The sequence below is a fragment of the Danio rerio genome, chromosome 12 (genome assembly GCF_052040795.2).
Source record: "Danio rerio strain M-AB ecotype USA chromosome 12, GRCz13ab, whole genome shotgun sequence".
Lineage (NCBI taxonomy): Eukaryota > Metazoa > Chordata > Actinopteri > Cypriniformes > Danionidae > Danio > Danio rerio.
Window position 1 is genome coordinate 34,601,526 of NC_141032.1, and position 21,970 is coordinate 34,623,495.

General features: G+C 34.7%; 1 protein-coding gene and 1 long non-coding RNA gene across 3 annotated transcripts in view; both read left to right on the forward strand.

The window, feature by feature from the left end:
- ankfn1a (ankyrin repeat and fibronectin type III domain containing 1a) overlaps positions 1-21,970 on the forward strand; it is a 196,629-nt gene that overhangs the window by 72,114 nt on the left and 102,545 nt on the right. For both annotated transcript variants that reach the window (NM_001442680.1, XM_087274532.1), the window contains 1 exon segment: positions 12,027-12,064. In NM_001442680.1, the coding sequence (NP_001429609.1) occupies positions 12,027-12,064 (38 nt within the window).
- On the forward strand, positions 16,659-20,544 carry LOC147841437 (uncharacterized). The gene is made up of 3 exons (XR_015504329.1): positions 16,659-17,697; positions 18,856-19,142; positions 19,681-20,544. It is a non-coding gene; the product is annotated as an uncharacterized LOC147841437 (long non-coding RNA).

The window sequence follows — 21,970 nt, forward strand, 5'->3', positions numbered from 1 at the left end:
CCGCTGTGTAAAACATATGCTGGATAAGTTGGTGGTTCATTCCACTGTGGCATATATATATATATATATATATTATTTCAGCTATTTTGCACGTAATCAATCAAAATATCACTTAATTCCTTCCATATATTTAATAAATCTGGTGGAAAATGTCTTATTTTAATGTTTTATTACTTATAACTTATTTGTAAATGTAATTTACTTCTAATGTCCTCCAACCTGTCAGAGTAATAGTACAGAGATGAACAAACATTTTTGGTAGAGTAGTGCTCAATTTCAGTCGCAAACAGAATTAGCGTATCAGTGCATTGTCTTGGTTTCTGTTCATGTTTTAAAGCAATCCTTTCAGGCTCTTTTTACTCATACAAGATTGACAGCTGTCGCCACTGAACGGTTGTGTTCACCCAGAAGGTCCAGTGACATTAAAAGGCAGGCGAAAGGCAAGAGTAGCCCCTGTGTCGTGTTCACGATTGAGCTTCTTGAGAGTGACATTTCTCCAGAATCAACAAGCTGTCGATAGCAATTCACTCCATTAGAAATCTCAAAGCTGCTAAGCTCAAAGTGCCGCTCAGCTGGCATTTGCTGGTCTCAGGCATTTTGCCGTCTTCGCTTTTTTCAGATTGCTCTGTCATTTTTTTGTTGACGCTTGTTAGATCTGGCTGTTCAAGTGAAGAAGTAAGACTTAAGTCAGCTCTTCATTGATTTGATTTTATATGTTGCACTTCTGTAATTGTGACTTTAGATATCAGATGTGCAGTTTTGTTTTTGAGTTTTTTACATTTATAAGTAATTGTGATTGTAGTTTATGCATATTTATTTTGTTTTACTGTTATTTTAGACTAAGACTCTCTAATTTTATTTATTTTAGGCTATTTTAGACAAAAGTTATTTTGAAAGAAATGGCAAGTAATTAAATGTAAAATTCGTAAACAGTGCACTTGAATGTTATGAATATTTTAAAGTAAATAATAATTTTTACGTAGAGGATAATATCCCATCTCTGGGCATCTCTGATGCAGCTTCCACACATCGTCAATGTAGTGCAAACATTTGACATGTAGTTACATTATTTGAGAGGTGCATGGGTATGCAACTGCGCAAAGGCTGCGTCGGACCATACCTGTGCGCTCGACACAGAAGTATAAATCTGCCTTAACAGAGCAGGGTCATGTGATTCCACAGACGATAAGGAAAGTAATTGTAAAAAATATGAACTGGAAAAATTTGATTGATTTCGTTTACTTTTCAATTAATCATCCACCCCTTTGTTTTGTTGCTTTAAATAAAAATAAAAAAATGTACTCATAAATTATTACAATTATTTAAAATTGACATGACTAATTAGGTAAACTTCCAGATTGTCTTTGTACCCTTTTTTGTCTTAGTAGTACTCTTGGTAATTCTCCTGGGAATTACCATCTACGCGCTTCCAAGTGTTTGCTTTTTAATGTATCATCAGTTCATACAGAGCTGGGTAGAACTTTTTTTAACGTGCACCTTGGGCATGGAATAATTGCAGATTATTAAAACTAAATGAAATTGTGTCTTTCAGTGAGTTTAAAGGCATAAAGAGAGTGGTATTGGATGCATGTGATTGTTTTTGTTGAGAGGACTGATGAAATGTTGTTGTTGTTGTTATGTAGTGTTTATGTATTTTGAAATAGTTTTACTGTATGTCTGTTACCTTGGCCAGGTTTCTGGTTGAATAAAGGTAAAATAAATAAATAAATAAAAATACGAAAACAAAATTATACAAAATTAGATTAATATAAATTTAAAAATTACAAAAAATGACATAACAAACTGAAAGTGTCAAAATATATAACGCAATAGATTAAGAATAATAATAGATTAAAACAACACATAATAAATGTTACTGTATGTTTTGTAATTCATTCATTCATTCATTTTCTTTTTGGGTTAGTCCCTTTATTAATCCGGGTTGCCACAGCGGAATAAACCGCCAACTTATCCATCACGTTTTTACACCTTCCAGCCGCAACCTATCTCTGGGAAACGTCCACACACACTCTTTCACACACACTATGGCCAATTAAGCCTACCCTACAGAAACGCCAACTGAACTGACCCAGCCGAGGCTCAAACCAGCAACCCAGCGACCTTCTTGCTGTGAGGCGGCAGCACTACCTACTGCGCCACTGTGTTTTGTCAATTTTATTCTTTATTTAAATCTGGTATTTCTACTTAAAATATTATTTACAGAATATACAACAGTTATTATATTTAGAAGATAAACTGCTCATTTTCTACTTTTAATATGAAAAACATTGAAAATTTGGTTTCCAGATATGCAAGTTATTTATTTTCACTTTTTATAAGGAAAAAAAGTGGCCATTGATTTTAGGCAATGTGTGTTTTAATTTCATTTGTTCAACGTTAATGTTCAATAAACGATCATAGATAGTAGATAGTGTGTGTGTTTCTCCCAGTTATTTTAAAATCAAGTAATGCACCCTTCATTCAGAAATCTCTCACTTGTAATATGTGAGCATGTTTACTGTACAAAAAAAACTTATCAGTGAACTATGAGCGAAGGATGGAACGTGAGATTGGTGCAGCGGCACCAGTAATGCAGTCGATGTACTTGTCCATTGTGGTAAAGAAGGAGCTGAGCCGAAAGGCAAATCTCTTGATTTACTGGTCAATCTACATTCCTACTCTTACCTATAGTCATGAGCTTTGGGTCATGACCGAAAGGACAAGATCTCAGATACAAGCGGCCGAAATGGAATTCCCTTCCAGGGTGACAGGGCGCATCATTATAGATAGGGTGAGGAGCTTTGTCATCCGGGAGGAGCTCAGAGTAGAGCCACTGCTAAAAAACTGTCTAAAAAAACAATAAATACTGTGTAGGTTTCATTTAAACCAAAGGAGTTTTTTTTTTTTTATTTGAACTCCACCCAAAAATTAAAGATGATGTCTATTTTTAATGTGACCGTGTTGTGAAAACTGTTTAATTCACCCCAAAAACAATTAGTCAAGTGGTGAGTCATTCTTCTGTACTCTCTCAACTGTGACCAAATTAGCTTCAGATGCTACACTGAATAAATCTTACATCATGTTTAGCCTGTTTTGTGTAAAAGCTCAAACCTGCCAGAAAGAGTAGTTTATGGAATTGCTATGGAATTGGAAATCAGTTTGTTTCACGCAATTGCACTCTTAATGATCATTGCCATTAATCTCCAGCTGATCTCATCAAACGACGTTGATGTGGGACAGAGTCTCTCTTGGATATGTTCACGACTCTTCACGCCATGAGCTTTGTTAGGAAACCTGATTTGAGTCTCAGACGCTGCTGGGTTCGGAATAGAACATCGTGTACCACACAGTGTGGCAAATGTGTCATCTTCAATGGAAACTGATTCAGCTTGTTTTGAACATCAGTTACGTGAGTCACATCATATAATATAAAATAAGAAGTGTTCTTTCAGTATGTGAGAGTGCTTTTTATTTCAAGGCTGTTGGATTCGAACCTGAAGAAATGTCTGGAGTGTGTAGAATGGATCTTCTCTTTTATTTTTATATCAGTAAAGGTTATTTTTGTGCTTATTATTGATTAAAGGCTGACACTCACCAAACCGACAACAAAGTACAATTTGTGCCTTGTTTGAGATGAAATAATTGTGCATTTCAGCAGGTATCAGTGCTGTTTATAGTGCTGAAATGCTTGATTCTGATTGGCTGATGAACATTCTATAGTGTGTAGTTATTTTCAGGGACACTTAAAGCTACAGTAGTGCTGTCTGTATAATTGTTCTATATCACTACACCGAAGGTATTCAGTTATTTCAAAACCAAAAATATATAAATATTCTTGATTTCATATAACTGCGTTAAAACTGCAGCCTTGAAATGTTATTGACCATACAGTAGCTATTAAATGTATTCCTTTTAAAATGGAAAACAGACATTGATGTACCGATTGGAGTGTGGTTCTCAGAGGTTTGCTGAAGTACTCAGAACTCCAGTGGTATTCAGAACTATCTACCATTGGGGAAGATCACATATTATTTGAAAGGAATTGCTTAATACAATTTGGAAAACTTTATAAAACGATATAGACATAATACCACATGATTTGATTTGATAAAGTATAGTTTTTTTTTATTGGTTTATTCCAGGAAAGCCCAAACTTTTTTCCTATAAAAGGTCAAAAGACAAACTTGATTGCCAAGGGGAATTTCCTAATTTATTTGGTAAGATAAAAAATAATAATGTTGCTTTAAATCATATTTACTTATTACAGTAAAAACATCAACAATTCAATTATTACACAATGGCCAACAGGCCCCATTTTTTGCATCTCTGCTGTATCTTCACTCTTTTTTTATTTATTTAATTATTTGTAATTTATTTGTTATTTCTATTATGTTATTTATAGTTTTGTACCTTAGTGTGTGTGTTTTATTTTAGGATTTTGGTCTTTTTTCTAATGTTTGAAAAAGCAAAATAAAAAAAAAACACAACCTGCAGCCTATACTTTTGTGAAAAGTAAAATACATTGCTCTGGTTACATTTTATTGCATGTTTCTTATGGTAAATCAATTAGAGGGCGCTGTCTACATTTTTGCAAATCTAAAATATATACTGTTTGTAAATATTTCAGTACAAACAGGTTATAACTGTTTGTACTGGGTATGTTTTATTGTACTTTTCATGAAGGTGGTTGTACAGATCACCTAGCGAACCACTGAACCTTTAACTAAACACAATCAATAGTGTTTTCAAAAGGAAACATAAGACTAAAGAACCTGAATGCTGTGCATCACAAATACAAAACTGCAAAGTTGCATGTCATAAAGTACAGTGCGATCCTGGATTAACATCTATGTTGAGCCTAGAACATAATTTTTGTTGAAAAATGAAACCCATACCTATTCCCTGTTATCTCTAAACTCAACCCTAATTGAAAATTATTCCCAAAATTAGAGGGGAACAATTGTTGGATAACAATCATGTAGAAGTGCATAAACCTAGCCGTGAACTTAACATAAATGGTTCACGTGTTACTTAATTCTGATTGGCTGATTAGAATGTTATTCCAGGATCAACATAGATGTTAATCCAGGAACATGTCCTACTTGCTGAAATCAGTTTGGTGGTGCAAAGTGAACCTGCCAGAAAGATTGTTCAAAGACAGGTCAGGCAAAAGTATTTGATTATTTTGTGGTGTTTAGATGGTGTTGTGGAAAAACTGCTAAAAAGATGATGCTTCATTCATATAAAATATGTCACTAAATATCATGTGTGTGAAAGGGAACAAAAGGCAATCGGCGTCATACTACCCCATTGCATTTGCATTTATTTTACTTTTGTTTTTGCGGTTTCACAAAAATGTAGACTGAACAAAGTATTTCCAGTCTGTGTTGCATAACTGCAAAAGTCGGCTGTCAAACTTCTGTAATAGAGGTTTTTTTCTTAAATTTAAACCTACAGTAGTTTTGCTATTAGTAGTGATGTTGCTGCCAGACACACTTCACACATCCTTAATCTCTCTCTCATAACTGTACTAATACGTGCATTAGTCTAGTACCAATGACTCAAGCTTCCATCACTCTATAAAATTATGTTTTGAAACCAGGTTAAAATGTGTAAGAAGCACAAAAGGATAATAGAACACAACATCTGGACTATCTCTTTTTAGGTGTGGTAACTGTAATACTGTATAAGCTGAAAAAATACTCTAATCTATTTAAGCATACAAAATATTGCACAATATTTCCAATTAATTAAACAGCCATTCATGAATTATTCCTTAGATATGTGTCATTAAAAAAGGGAAAAAACAGAACTGTGATTATATACAAAGGAAAATAAAAGACAACCATAACAACACAATCTATTAGCCTGACATGCGTAACACTGTATTTTTGGTCATTTTCATGCATCTGGGGTCAACATTGTTGTCTGTTCTCAAAATGAAAATTGTTTTTCATTTTGAAGTAATTGTTGTGTAAATATGTAAACATACCCTGAAGGCTGATTTATACTTCATCAAGCACATGTGTGCTCTGGGGCAGCCTTCTCATACCCCTCACCATGGCTGACGCTAACGCACCTCTCAAAAATGGGTCACACTTTACAATAAGGTTCATTAGTTAATGTTAATTAATGCATTTACTAAGATGAACAAATAATGAACAATACATCTACTACTGTATTTGTTCATGTTAGTTAATAAAAATACAGTAGTTCATTGTTAGTTCATGTTAACTCATGGTGCATTAACTAATGTTAACAAGCATGGACTTGGATGTTAATAATGCATTAGTAAATGTTCAATTATGATTAATAAATGCTGTACATGTGTTGTTCATGATTAGTCCATGTTAGTAAATGCATTGACTAATGAACCTTATTGTAAAGTGTTACCCAAAAATGTTAACTATAGGTTGCAACAACACATAGCCAAGCTCTGTGATTGGTCGGCTTGGTAGCTGTGACCAGTGACTGAGAGCCACGCGAACCCATTTGAGACTGTTTACAAGTGTGAAGTCCCGTGAATGTTGTTGCACGTCCGCCGGTTCCTGCCTCTGAATGAGCGAGTTTAAGCTGCTTGTACATTAAGGTAGCGTTCAGGAAAAACAAAACACCAGTAAAGAAACCAACTCTCACGGCAATAACTTTTTGATTTAGTGGCTACTTCGTATGAATTTGTAAGATCTAATTCGTACAATTTAGAACGATTTGCTCATTACCCAATGACGGTTGGGGTTAGGGGTGGGATTAGGTGCCACGCCTTCTTTTTAAAAGCGTACATTTTTATATGACTAAACTCGTACGAATTCGTACGAATTAGCCACTAAACTGACAAAACGTAAAATACTTATATTTGCTCATGAGATCAGGCTGGAAGAAACACAACACAGAGGAACATAAAAACCTACTGCCAGCAAGTGTTTTGGAAGTGTTTTTGCAGAGCAACACAAAGAGCATGCAGAAGTATAAATGCACGACTATGCACAAGGCAGGCTCCGTGAGTCATACTGATCACTCAATGCAGATGTATAAAGCAGCCTATAATGACAATTCATGCAGTAGGGTATTTGTTTTTATGAATATGTTTGTGCATTGAAAATGAATTGAAATTCAATCATGGTTGAGTTTCTGTCGAAAAATATTTTGAAGAATGTTAGCCAGTAGCTCCGTTTCCATCCACCTGTTTTTATGCGCATTTTAGACATGCGTATAAAAAATTGGTTGATGGAAATGCAAATATGCGCATACATTTTGAAAATGCACATAAAAATTATAAGCGCATAACTGAGTAGGATAAACGTTTTCTTCAATAAGTTGGGCATAAGCTACGAAGGCAACACTTGATTTTGTTATAAGAGATCATGTGATGTTAAAAAAAATGTGTGTGAATGGACAAATTAGCAGGCTTTTCACACTGTAAAACATCTGAAATGTTGTTTTGGTCATTCTAAAATTCCAGTGTTAGTGTTATTATATTATTAATTACCTTCAGAACTGACAAGAGCATCTGTGCTCTACATCTGATGACTTTGTTGTCTTCTGAGACGCAAGTCATTTATTAAATAAAGCAAAGATTGACACAGCTTCTTACTGACTTCAATAGTTGGATTTTTTTCTACTATAGATTTCGGTGGCTGCCAGTTTTCAATGTTCTTCAAAATATCTTCTTTTCGGTTAAACAGAACAAAGAACCTCATCACCACTACCTGAGTGTAAATAGTAAAACCTTAGTGAGTAAATTCACATTTTTTTTGGGTGAACTGTTCCTTTCATTTTAATTTATTTTTTTAAAACAAAGCTGACCGCGTCTCAGCAATGGCTCGATGTTGGCCGACAGCCACATTTGGTGTGTTTGGGCCTTAAGCAGTGTTTTCAAAAGTCATTGGCACAAGTATATCATTTCAGGTATTACTTTCATCATCTGTGGTCTAGATAATTACAGTTTAAAAATGCAGATGTCTTTTGTTCAAATATCTAAAGGCTTATTACTGTGTGTTCCTGTTTCCAAATCACATTAAATCTAATTAAGAATGCCTCTTGTGAAAATTACCTTAATGACTTCCTTTAACAAATAATGGATGCAAAATATATCTGCGAACTAACAACTACAGAACATCTTGAGATTCTTGAGCTGCATAAATGTTTCTTTAAAACAGGGAGGCTGATTTTAAATGAATTAATAATAAATAATAAAAAACATAAATTCTGAAACTAAAAGAATATATAAAGTTATATCCAGCAGATACAGTGGCTCAGTGGTTAGCACTGTCGTCTCACAGCAAGAAGGTCGCTGGTTCGAGTCTCTGCTGGGCCAGTTGGCATTTCTGTGTTTGGAGTTTGCATGCTCTCCTCATGTTTGCGTGCAGCGTGGGCTTCCCCCTGGTGCTTCTGTTTCCCTCAAAGTCGTAAAACATGTGGTATAGGTCAATTGAAACTAAATTGGGTGTGTATGGGTGTTTCCAGGTACTGGGTTGCAGCTGGAAGGGCATCAACTGTGCAAAACAAACAGTATGCTGGAATAGAACAATTTTATGGTAATTTAATTATCAATGATTTGCATAAAACAACCAAGATACCAGCATAGAAAAATACACAGCAAAATATTAAGAGAAATAATATATTTAAAAACTAAATACTGACAAATTATAATCTTTTAGTTTCACCCTCCCTTGATATATACATTTAAAAGAGCCTTCTAAATCTGCTACTCAACTTAATATTTATATTTTTGGTTTTAGTACATGGTTTAAATGCCAAATCATTAACATTCATGCAATAAAATCATTTTGTGTAGCTTTTATTTGTTCATTTTCAACTAAAAGTCATTATCCTCACCATCTTTTCACACTTGAATCAAAAAACCACAGGTTTCATCATTGTTAAAGACACAAATGTTTATTTTAACCCTTTGTAAAACACTGTCCTCACAGATCGTTTGTTTATTTATTTATTTATTTATTTATTTATTTATTTATTTATTTATTTATTTATTTATTTATTTATTTATGTATATATTTAAGTTAAGTATTTGCAATTATTTATTTCATTATATTTATTCTATTTTATTATTTTATTTTTAATTTATTTATTTAGCTTTTTATTATTTTTTTAACAGTCAGGATTCAACCAATATACCAACACAGCAACATACGCTGCAAATAATATTTCAAAAACTAAGAACTGACAAAATATGTATATATTTTATTTCGCCCTCCCCTATTTAAAAAAAAAAAAAGATCTAAAAGAGCCTTCTAAATCTGTTACTCAAATTACTATTCAATTATTGGTTTTGGTTTTAGTACATGATGGAAAAAATGCCAACTCAATAACATTAATGCTATAAAATCATTTTGTGCAGCTTTTATTTGTCCATTATTTAGCTACTCTTATTAGTAGTCATTCTTTTTACCATCTTTTCACACTTAGTCAATAAATACACATGTTTCATTATTGTTGAAGACACAAATGTTTATTTTTATTGTTTGTTAAAACACTTTCCTTGCAGATCATTTATTTTTCAGTCATTTTTGTAAATGAAAGAGTAAGTTGTTTGCTTGGTAATTGGTCCATCAATATGCATTCATTTTGACCCATCCATGCTAATTTGTAGAGTTGTTTACAAGACAAATAAGCATAAAAAACAATAGTCAGGTTGTCTTGTAAACATCCTAAAACAGCTTTTATTTTTGTAACATGCAATTATTTTTTGTCAGAATTTTTTTGCTCCATTTTCTCCTTGGACTAAAACACCCCTGCTGTTATTAAAATCCCATGTAATACATGTAAAGAACATACTGTACTGTACGCTGTACCAGGATAAACATAATTGTGCAACCCCCTTTTACTTTACATGTTTCAACCGTAATAATACTAATGAAGCATTTTACTCTACATGAGTTTGATGCATTTGTAGTTGATTGAGATGGACTGGTTTCAGCACTTGTGCATGGCGTCAGATGCCAGATGAAAGAATATGCACAGGAAAGGTAATTTTCAAAACATATTCTCGAAAGTTGCTATGACAACAGTGAGACTTGCCATTCCCAAGCGTGAGGACGCGGTTTCTGGTAAAAGAAGTACTAAGGTGTCTGTATTGATTATGTTGTTATTAAAAAAATATTGAATATCTCTGTTTGGCCTTAAGTTATAGAGAGTGTTAATGTCATTAACTCACCTTACATAAGCAAAGAGGGGCCACATTTACACATCTGTTTTACCCATCACTTTGCCTGCTGTGGAATTCTAGAACAGTAATTCTGGCACTTTATTTTCATGCATTTTTCTCTTGTTGCCTTTATTTAACTTATGGGTAAAACAATTCCTATACATAGTATTTGTTTGGAAAATTATGTTACATCTGATTTTCTTTCAAATCAAAGGTTTTTAAATTTGAATATTGAAGATTTAAAAGGATATAAATGCAGTATATTAATTAGCAATCAACTTTATTGGTTTATTAAAGGCAGCTTACTATAAAGCTATTTAAAGTTAATATGCTTCTCTGACTAAAACATCTGACTTCATCTCTTCTGCAACTTTTAACATTAAACTCAGGTCAGATCTTACCTATTGTTTGACCCAAACTCAGTTCAGACTCATTTTCATGCTTGGAAAAAAATCTGCAACTTTATAAAATGGAATAGTAATGTGTAAAAACAAATGTAAAACTAAATGTAAATGCTAGCAACTTGATATACATTCTAAACATGGTTAAGATGTACAAACAATGAATTCAAATGTTGTAACAGTTTTTTTGAAATGTTAAAAACATGGTAAATTCTACTTGTTAGGATGTTAGCTACTTGTTAAAATGTTACACTTGCTAGCAAATGTCACAATATTATCATGCAGACTCTTAAACATGCTAGCAATGTTTTAACTAATGTTTTAGTACATTAATGTTTTGACAGTGCAGCTAGCAATAAGCAAGAATGTGCTACTAAAGTTAAAATGTGGTAGCAGCCTGTTGAATTATGTTAGCAACTGTGCTAAATTGTAAGTAATTATTACCATCTTGCCATTGCTAAAATATTGTACACTTGCTAGTGGCATGTTAAAACATGCTAACAGCTTACTAAACATGCTAGAAATAAGTTAAATAATACTAGGAACCAATTAAATGCTAACTAAATGTCAAAACATAAACATGCTGACACGTTTCAAACATGTTAGCAATGTTTAAAGAGTCAGCATGTTTATGGTTTGATGCTAGTGTTTTGGTACATTGCTGTTTTGACAATGGCCAGCAATGACACTTGCTAGCAGCATGTTAAAACATGCTAACAGCTTATTACAAATTGCTGAATACATGCTAAATAATACTAGGAAACTGTTCAAACCAGGACTTAATTTGTGATGGAACCAGCTGGATCCAGATATGGCACATCTGTAATCTGATCTGGCACCTGATTTTACCGATTCCCCTCCTCACACGCACCAACAATCCCCAACACATCTCCCAACCCCCCTATCGACGTCTAGCAACTTACAATCTAACTTTGCTAGATTGTAAAAATCTCTTTTAAAAATGATAGCAAAGTCTAAAAAGAGTCAGCACGTTTCTGTTTTAATGCTAATGTTTTACCACATTAATTAACAACAAATTAAAACAAAAACTGCTCGAATACGTACCTCCCGGGACATATTTTGCTGTCTCCAGAAACGTCCGCGGGGCTACGTTTCCACAATGAGCCTGGGTTGACTATATTAGCAACTTTTCTAAATTGTAAGTAACTATTGGCATCTTGTCAAAAGGTTACCAGCGTACATGTTACCATTTTGATTATTTGTCTGTCTATCTAACCTGCTAGTTGTTTTCTAATAGACTGCATGACCTTCAAAACTCAAGCTTTAAAACTACATCAAACTATGAACCTTCAAAAACAAGTTTTTAATTTGACTTGAGGCTTCTGAAAAGAGCATCACTGTTTAACCTTGACAATTTGCAATCTACTGTAGTTTATAATTAGCTACTGTTCATTTATACAAGCTTCAAGTCTGACTCTTTTGTTTGTTTAATTTTGCAGAGTCTTGGAGCCACTGGCAGATACGAAACCCATAAAAAGTAAGTGTTTTTTTTTTATTATTCCAACATACTTTACCTTCTTAAACTTCCAGAAATGAACAATGAACAGATGTTGAACTAATGATGGTGCTATCAAATGTTATATTGTTCACAAACCTGACACACTCACGGAAACTCAGAAATCAGATAATGATTAGTGTATAGTTAAAGTGAAAACACAGATGCCTAATGAGCTTGGATCCTTTATTTAAACTCTTTTATTTATTATTTATATTTTTAGAAGCAAGAATCCAGAATCCTCTTGTTATTTAAGACTTTTTTTATCCTTCTGTTATTATTAGCGATTCACTCTTTGATTTCTGGTTCCATAAAAATGCAAAGAAGAGCAAGCTAGCTTATAGTTTTTTTTTTTCAATCAATATCATCAATATGACTCCATGGGGGCTTAGTTAACTCGCAGACAACATACCTCAGAAGCAGCCAATATCCAAGAGTGTTCCATGTGCTATTATTAGAACATAATTGGCTTGTTTGGTCACCTGATCAGAAGGAGCTCCGTAAATATCTGTTTTGTGACCTCTCAAACGAACTGCATCTGCAATATTTAATGTTTTCTAATGCATTCGTTCATTTAATTTGTTTATAAGAAGCAGCAGTGCATTTGCGGATGAATACATTGACATTATAGGTCAGCAAAATAAAAGGTTCCACTTTAATACCTCGATCCATTTTTGTTAAAAGGGAATCATTCTAAATATAGCACCCAGAAATTACCTTGCGTTGCGCTGGACTCTGTGTTAATGGTTGGCGTGTAATAGCTCTACAGGTGTTTGCCAATCCATTCCAATGCTGCAATCAGGCATTGTGTTCAGATCAACCCAACAACACATTTACTACAACCACGAGAACCTCTTATGAGGTTTTTAAGCCCCTAACCTGTCAGTTTGTTTGGGTAGGAGTGTGTTTGCATGCGGACGTCTAATAGCTGCAGAGGGGAAGCTGTTCTGAATGCTTTTCCCTTGGTGAGAAACCGTGCTGCCTGCAGTCTGAATCAGCGGAGCCCATGGTATCCATTAAGAAATATGGCACTAGTAGTGTTGCCATGGAGATCAAGTCAATGGATGCTGCGTTCAAGCCTCAGGAAGACATAATCAAGTCCTTTGGCTTTCTTTGCAGAGATATACTCTACAACAGTGTGGCGGTGATGCATTGTTTTGCAATTAAATGATGTGAATTATTTAAAAAAAGTATTTTATGCAGGAATGTTTATGCATTAATTGCTTTGTACTAATAATGCTTTCAGGACTTTTTTGGGGTAGTCTTCAAAGGGCTGTAAATCTATTTGACATTTACGCATGCTTTTGAGAGCTTCTCTTCAAAACTAATACACATGAAGTGAAGGCTTGCTTATGGGATGTTTTAGCAAATGCTGAAAGAGTTCTTGGTAGCACTTTCTATGAAGCCCATGCTCATAATGAATTATGTTTAGAATTATTTAGAATCAAGCATAACAATTCTATGAATGTATTTATAAAGAGACGTGATGTATACAGTATTGATAGTTATAGGTACATTTATAATAATGTTATTAATATTTATAAGTAACGCATTTCATTTTTTAATATACGTTCATCGGGTTGAACGATATTGGAAAAAACTGACATTGCGATATTAAGTTTTTTTGCAATTTATTTTGCTGTATAAATGTAAATTCTCAAGATGACTCTATTTGGAAATAATTCACAATATTACATTGATTGTGATGACTTTGTAGGGGAGTGAATCTGTAAAAATATGGTTAAAATTCACTTTAAATCGAACATAATCACAGACCTTATAATGTTTTACTCCTTTACGGAACTGTGTTTTTTGTTTAATTACAATAGGACTATTGCACAATGTGATATTGATGCTGAAACAATATATTTTGCAGCCCTAGTTCATATTTATGTATATACTGTAACCATATACATATATGTATAGATTCATGCGCATTTATAAGTATTAATTAGTCTGTCATGATTCACATGAATAATCTACTTAACGGTGGCGCAGTAGGTAATGAAGTCGCCTCACAGCAAGAAGGTCACTGGTTTGAGCCTCGGCTGGGTCAGTTGGCGTTTCTGTGTGGAGTTTACATGTTCTTCCTGTGTTTGCGCGGGTTACCTCCGGGTGCTCTGGTTTCTCCCACAGTCCAAAGACATGCGGTATAGGTGAACTGGGTTGGCTAAATTGTCCGTAGTGTATAATTGTGAATGAGTGTGTATGGATGTTTCCCAGAGATGGGTTGCAGCTAGAAGGGCATCTGCTGCGTGAAACATGTGCTGGATAAGTTGGCGGTTCATTCCGCTGTGGTGACCACCGATTAATAAAGGCACTGGACCGAAAAGAAAATGAATGAATGAATGAAGTCTACTTAATATCAGTATTGTACATTTAGATGCTGAAAATATGTCTCTATTTTACGTTTTATTGTCTCTTCAAATGTAAGGTGTAATATATGTTTGGTAGAACCACACTTTATGTAAAAACATGTTTTTATGATGCACGCTTAGCATTTGAAAATGACATCCTGTTTCATTTTAATTTAAGCCATTAATGAAGCATTTCTACAGCTTAGTAATTGTATTATGACTCACAATAAATATTTATAAGGAAACAGGGCTTTTAAAACCCTATATAAAACATTATATAAAACATTTTAAAGCCTTTTAAAACATTATATAAATATAATGTATGTATACTGAAAATGAAATACATCACTATCAAAGGTGCAGTATGTGATTCCACAATGCTAACCTGTTAGCATAAATCTTTGAACCACAGTCCCTTCCCTGCCTCCTGAAATATGAGCACACACATCTTAAAGGGGACAGCAGAACCCTCTCTCATGTGTTAAAAGCGACTAGAGCTTGTCCGACGGTGTGCAGGACTTATTACTAAGCCATACTTGCATGCTATTTTAGACTGAATATTCAGAGTAGCGGTAAACAATATAGGGGCGCGTCACAGGTCGTCATGGTTCAAAAATGAACCGATGTAGAGTTAATATAGAACCAACTTCACCTCAGTAAAGCAGGCTAGGCAGAATAGCACTATTTACTAAATAAACTAAATAAAATCTAGAAAATAGTCACATCAATCTTTCACCGGGAGATTTCAGTGGCTGAACAACACTTCTGTGCGTACAGTAACCCATTTGTAACAACAACATCCACATCAGCTCTGCGTGACTAAAATAGTTATAAAACAGCAGATTGCCTGTCTAAAAGAAATCCATCAGCCATGGTGTCATCCTTTCTTCAGTGTGCAAAGGTAACTCTTGATTCAGGTTTTTAAAAAGTTTTGATTCAGCATGTTTTTACAGCTCGCGCTTGCTCTCTCTCTCATGAACACACAGTGCATCAATGCACAAACGGCGGATCTGCATGTATACATTTTTTAGTTTTATGTCGCACATAGAATACAAAAATACATATAAATATATTTAGATCATTAACTTGAATTATTATTATTGGAATGTGAAGAAACTTTCAACCAGCACAACAAAAATGTTTCTGAAGACAATCACCTATTGCACATCTAAGTAATAATAGCACTATTATAAATGTAGCTATAGCTGTCATTATAATACAGTATAGTTTTGTTGTGTCTATAGATACATCTATTACATTTTTATGCTTGATTATAAATTATTATAAACAGAAGTAATGAGCATGGGCTTATTAGAAAGTGTAACTGAGTTATTCTGTACTGAAATGTCAAACAAATCGGATCAATCCAAACTAGTTAAATAACCTGATAATTACCTTATCTGTCAACATGTTGCTGTTTGTTGGTGGACAATGGACAGGAACTAAATATTTTTACTTCGCTATTAGTTTTTTTTTTGTTTTTTTAAGGATCTGTACTTTATCAGGGTACTTTTATTTACTTTCACTTCACTAAATTCCAAAAAATTAAAACATAAAAATACAGCAATTGTTATACCACTATACATTTCATAAATGTAAGAGAGTTTAAAGTTCTTTTGACCTGGAGAAATTGTCACACCGATGTTATACCAGTATCTGTTTTGTGAATGAGCTGAATCTTATTAATTTACTAAAGAGACAGATTTAGCTTATTCCAAGATCATAGAGGAGGATTTGGTATGTAACAGTTGGGCATCAGTATCTTGTAAAATGTGTCCTCATTATCAACACTGCCTAAACTTAGAATATTTATGACTGCAAATTCTAATTAAAAGTAAACACTCAGCCAGTGAATATTTTCTTACTATGACATTGGGTACATGTCCACCGATGCATTTTTTTCTCAAGCCAAGGGTTTTAAAAAATGCCAGTAGTGTAGAAAGGGGTAGAGTCTCGCTGAGATTTTTGAGATGCTCTGACATTTGGAGATGCACTCACAGCTGAGTATTTTTAGAAATGCGGTAGTGTTATCAGCTATGTGTCAGTTATATAAAAAATAAGAAATTAATTAGTGGACACACACCCTTAAAGGGGTAGTTCATCTAAAAATGACAATTTACTCACCCTCAAGAGGTTACAAATGTTTATAAGTTTCTTAATCTGATAAACAGTAAAGAAGATATTTTGAAGAAAGCTGAAAACATGTAACCATCGACATCCATACTAGGAAGACACAAATATACAAAAGTCAGTGGTTACAGGTTTCCAGTTTTCTTCAAAATATCTTCTTTTTTCTCAGTAGAAGTCAAACGGGTTTGGAACAACTAAAGGATGAGTAAACAAAGGCAGAAAACTATTTCTTTAACCACCAAGTAAACAGAAAATAACGGATTTTGAGTTTCTTTTTTATTTTGACAATGACATGCGCAACAATACATTAACCTCGAAAGGAAGTATGCTTTGTGCCAGGTTTGAGCACAGCTGCTAGTTTCCACCTGCAGCCCCTGGACAGGTACTTCTTAAAATGAAAAGAAAAGAACTTAAAACATACAGACTCACTCACATACACAATCAAAGACTAACATTTCATTAGTGTGTAGTGTGCACATATTTGTTTGAATGAGCCACTTTTTGATCAGATGTGAACATGTCTTATAGTTTTGTACATTTGTTCTGTTTGATTTGTTCTGTTTAACGTGTGTTCCAGACCTGTGGCATTTACAAGGCAAATTATAGAATATTTGATTTTATTCTCAAAGCTAATGTTTTTTAGAACATTACAATGATTTACAGTCAAGATTTTGTCAAACAGTTGACCCTGGACCAGTCATGTATACTTTTTGACAATAGCCTAAACATTTTATAAGTAAAATGTATTATTTTATGCCAGAAATCATTAGAATAATACATTTAGGTTATAAAGATATTTTGTAAATTTACTACTTTACATAACGTAATTTTAATTAGTAATGCACAGTACTATACACGTGTCATTTGAACAAATTTAAAGGTGGTTTTCTCCATCTTTAGGTTTTTCAAAGGGCTTCTATGATGAAAATCATCTATTGGAAGCTGTTTGGAACTGTGTGTAGGTATAGTGTGTCCCCTATCATACTGGAGTGATATAAAGACAACAGGTCTCTTAATTTAAATTTTCTCCCGTTAAAATATGATCCAAATCCCACAGCCGCATGTCAGTACAATTATAAAAGAAGACGCTTCAGTCTTGGTTTGTGGATGTTAAATCAGGTTTATTTTGTACATTAACATAACGGATATCCATACAGCAGTGGATATTAACATCTTAAACAATGAAAAAGGGGTAAAATAGATGCTCTTCAAGGTCACAAATCAACTGTTAACAATATATCTGGTTAGCAATGTCAGCATGTTTCAAGAGCTCTGCTATTTAAAGCTTTATTTGTAGCTTCGCACAATAAGGCATACCGTATTGTAGCCACAAATATCATAACTAATCTACCCTACACTCTCAGAAATGAAGCTACAAAATCTGTCACTGGGATATTACCTTTTCAAAAGGTACTTTTTTGTTTCTTGCATATCCTTAAGGTACATGTTAATATCTAAAAAAGGATAAGTTTGTACCTCGTAGTACTTTAAATGTGCAAAAGTGAACCTCATGGCATGTATCTTTAATCTTTACCAGCACATGTAACCTCTTGTTAGAATGTAATTCCATCATTCCAAGTTCATGCAAGTCTAAAAAGAGATGATAAAAAAGTAAACATGGCAGTTTGTTCATGTTTTAGGTTGCTGAAAGAATCATTTGCTCCTTTGTTTTTATTCACCTTAGTTTTTTCACTAAGTTTTTTCACTTCATGTCAGTCTCACATTTGTCCATTTCTGAAAGGATTGGATGTCCGAAACACTTCAGTAATCGTGCAAACATTATTATCATCAGCTCACGAAGTTTGTTATTTCAAATACAATGTTTAGATGTGCAAGCGAGAAAGAAAGACACAGTTTAGATTCTGCTCTTCTGCTGCTTTGTGGCTGTTCATCAAGACGACGACAAGGTTTGTTTAAGCGCAGGTCTACCATGGCTTGTTATTATATGTATATATCATTACACTGTAAAATCTTGGCCGTGTATTTTAAAAAAAATGTCGCTTCCTTTGTTTTCTTCTCCTAGCTTGTGCAGGATCTAGTGGCGTATCACAGCTGCACGTCTTGTTCCGCCTTTTGGTATACTTTTGTTGTGCTTGGTACCCTTCCAAAAGGGTACCCAGGAAGTAGTACGGTACGGTTTGCTTTTTGATTCCTTTTGACTGTGGAAATGGCCATAAAAGTGTACCGAACCTTACTGTACCGTACCACTATCAGGCCATTACTAATGCGCAGCTGTAAAGTGCAAAAGTGAACAGTACTTTTATAAAGGTACTGCCACAGTGACAGATTTTGTACCTTCATTTTTGAGAGTGTAGTTTAGACTTTATGCCAAGAAATGTCATGTTGAAGCAGGATTTGAGTGAACTTGGCTTTATGAATGAATGTGAGCAGTGCATGAGCAGAGCTTGCACTTGGGCCCTGTACAATTGAGTGCCATGGAGCAGAATATTCATGCATTTGCTTTGCTCTACTACTCCCAAGTGTTTCTAGACCTTTGACAGCTGTGGCCACCATTGATTTTTATTGTAGGGATAAAAACACTTTTTTTGTGCTCCATTGAGAAAGAAAGTCTGGTTTTGTCACCGACTCGGTCCCAGTCATTCCCCTCGCTGGCCAGCAGAGGCCGCCATCTCCGGACTTCTAGCATTACATCATCCACTTACGCTGATTGTGCACACACCTGTTCTGAATCTGGTTAACGACCCACGTACCCTATTTAAGCCGCACACAAACACTCATTCAGAGCGAAGTCTTGTTCAGCCCCGGCCAGCATTACTGAGCGTTATATCCAGCCTGATCTCTTGTGTACGACTCCAGCCTGTTTCTGACTTTGCTTCGCCTTCTGCCTGCCCACGACCCACGCCTGAAACACGGACTCTGATTCTCGCTGCCTGCCCTCGACCCAAGCCTGCTACACGGACTCTGAATCTCGCCCCTTGCCTTCGACCCATGCCTGGTAACTCACTCTGTGTCTGTTCACCGTCATTCCTGAAACTATTACTACTACTGTGGATGTGTATGTGCACCCAGGTGCATATTGTGTGTTTGAGTGAGATTGTGATCAATAAATACTGCATAATGGGTCCCTCCGTGTCAGTCTCCTCGTTACAGGTTTTGAAAGACATGATATTATGAAAGAAAATATTTATATCAGTCTCCTAATTGATCATCATGCAAATTACAAACAAAACCTATAAGCATCATTTATACAGGTTAAAAAAGCCACAAAAATCGATTCCATCTTTAGAACAACAGATGGCTTGGTGGATTAAACTACAAGTCTGAACGTCACTGTCATCTATTTGTTTCCAATGAACAATGATAACATCAGGATCCGTTGTCAGTTGCTTGATTTATACTCAGTCTGTCGAGACACTCTCTGGCTCAGTTCTCTATGATGGATGACACGAGAGACTTAAAAGTGACACTGTCCATCGAAACATTGCTTTTGATGTCTGAATTTTTTGTGCCTAAAAAAAGAAAAAGTCCAGGTTGTTCTCAGAATAAGTTGTACTTTCGCTGACACTAAATGTTCTGGGTTATAGTTTCAGTATATAGCCACATGAGGCTGACTCACAGTAGCCTGGGACACAGAAATCTGTGGTGCCCACACATAGAGGTAACACTCGAGTTTGTTAAGGAGGGTTACATAAAAGTCTCTATAATGTTTATATAAGCTTTATACGACACTTGACTTTTAAATGCTGCGGGATTGAATCATAGAGTCCTTAATCTTGTGCCAACAGTTTAGCTTAACGAATTCACTGTTTTTTCACAGTCACACAGTTTGTTAGCATTTATTTTCTTCTCAGGTAGTGGGCGCCTTCAGGTTGAAATTATTTAAATGCATAGATGAAAATTTATCTAAGGTTCTCCTTGATGTATGTGACTTTTTTCTTTTCTTTTTTTAGAACATTAAAGATAATTTTTTTCTTAAAAAAAAAAAAAAAAAAAAGGTGATTTATGGTGATTCATAAAATGCAAGTCAATGGCTACTGTTCCCCAAAATAGGAGGGCAAACAAACTGACTCATACTTATGGCCCTCAACATTAAACTTGAGTCATATTGTGTGAATTATACATGCTGTCATGACTATAACGGGGTCACCTTTTTTTTTAGTAGTTTATGTAATAGCCAAATTCTTATTTTTAATTTAATTCTATTTTATTTGTGTTCTATTATTATATCTTATTTAATTTAACAATTCAACTTATTTAACTTATTTTCAATGTTTTAATGATAATGATTTATATTTTAATAGGATTGATTTACTTATTATTCATTCAATCATTTTCTTTCCGGCTTAGTCCTTTTATTATTCACGGGTCAACACAGCACCATTTATTCAGCATATGTTTTACACAGCGTATACCCTTCCAGCTGCAACCCATCACTGGGAAACACCCATACACTCTCATTCACATTCATACACTACGTCCAATTTAGCTTACCCAATTCACTTATACCACATGTCTTAGGACTTGTGGGGGAAACCAGAGCACCCGGAGGAAACCCACGCGAAAAAGGGGAGAACATGCAAACTCTATACAGAAATGCCAACTGACCCAGTTGGGGCTTGAACCAGCGGCCTTCTTACTGTGAGGCGATAGTGCTACCAACCACCATGACGCCCATTTATATATTATTTCATTATATATTAACCTATGGTGGGCTATTTCAACTGACCTGCTATTCTAAAAGTTTACATATTTTTTATATGAAATGGTACTTTTTGTCGAGCAGTGACATGTTTGGCACCCTGCAGCGATAAATGGATCATAAAAGATTGCGCTCGCTGTTTAACTTAAATTCACACCATGAGTCTAATTTGACTTTACTTTTGGATGTATAAACACTTATTTTTATTAGAGAGTCTTTAGAATCTTTTAAAAACAGTCAGTGCCTATTGGTTGTTTAAACTATTTATTTATTCATTTATTTTTTAATTCATTCATTTTCCTTCAGCTTAGTCTCTTTATTCACCAGGAGTCGCCTCAGCGGAATGAAGCAACTTATCCAGCATATATTTTACACAGCAGATCCAAATTGTTGCCTCAGTTTTCTTCCTTCAGTTTCTTAGCTGACAGGAGTGCCATCCGGTGTGGTCTTCTGCTGCTGTAGCACATCTGCCTCAAGGTTTGATGTGTTGTGCATTCAGAGATGCCCTCTACAGACCTCGGTTGTAATTAGTGTTTTTTTTTAGTTATTGTTGCCCTTAAATCAGCTCGAACCAGTCTGGCCATTCTCCTCTGACCTCTGGCATCAACAAGGCATTTGCACCCACAGAACTGCCGCCCACTGGATATTTTCTCTTTTTCGGACCATTTTCTGTAAACCCTAGAGTTGTGCATGAAAATCCCAGACTGCCAGCAGCAGTTTCTGAAATACTCAGACCAGCCC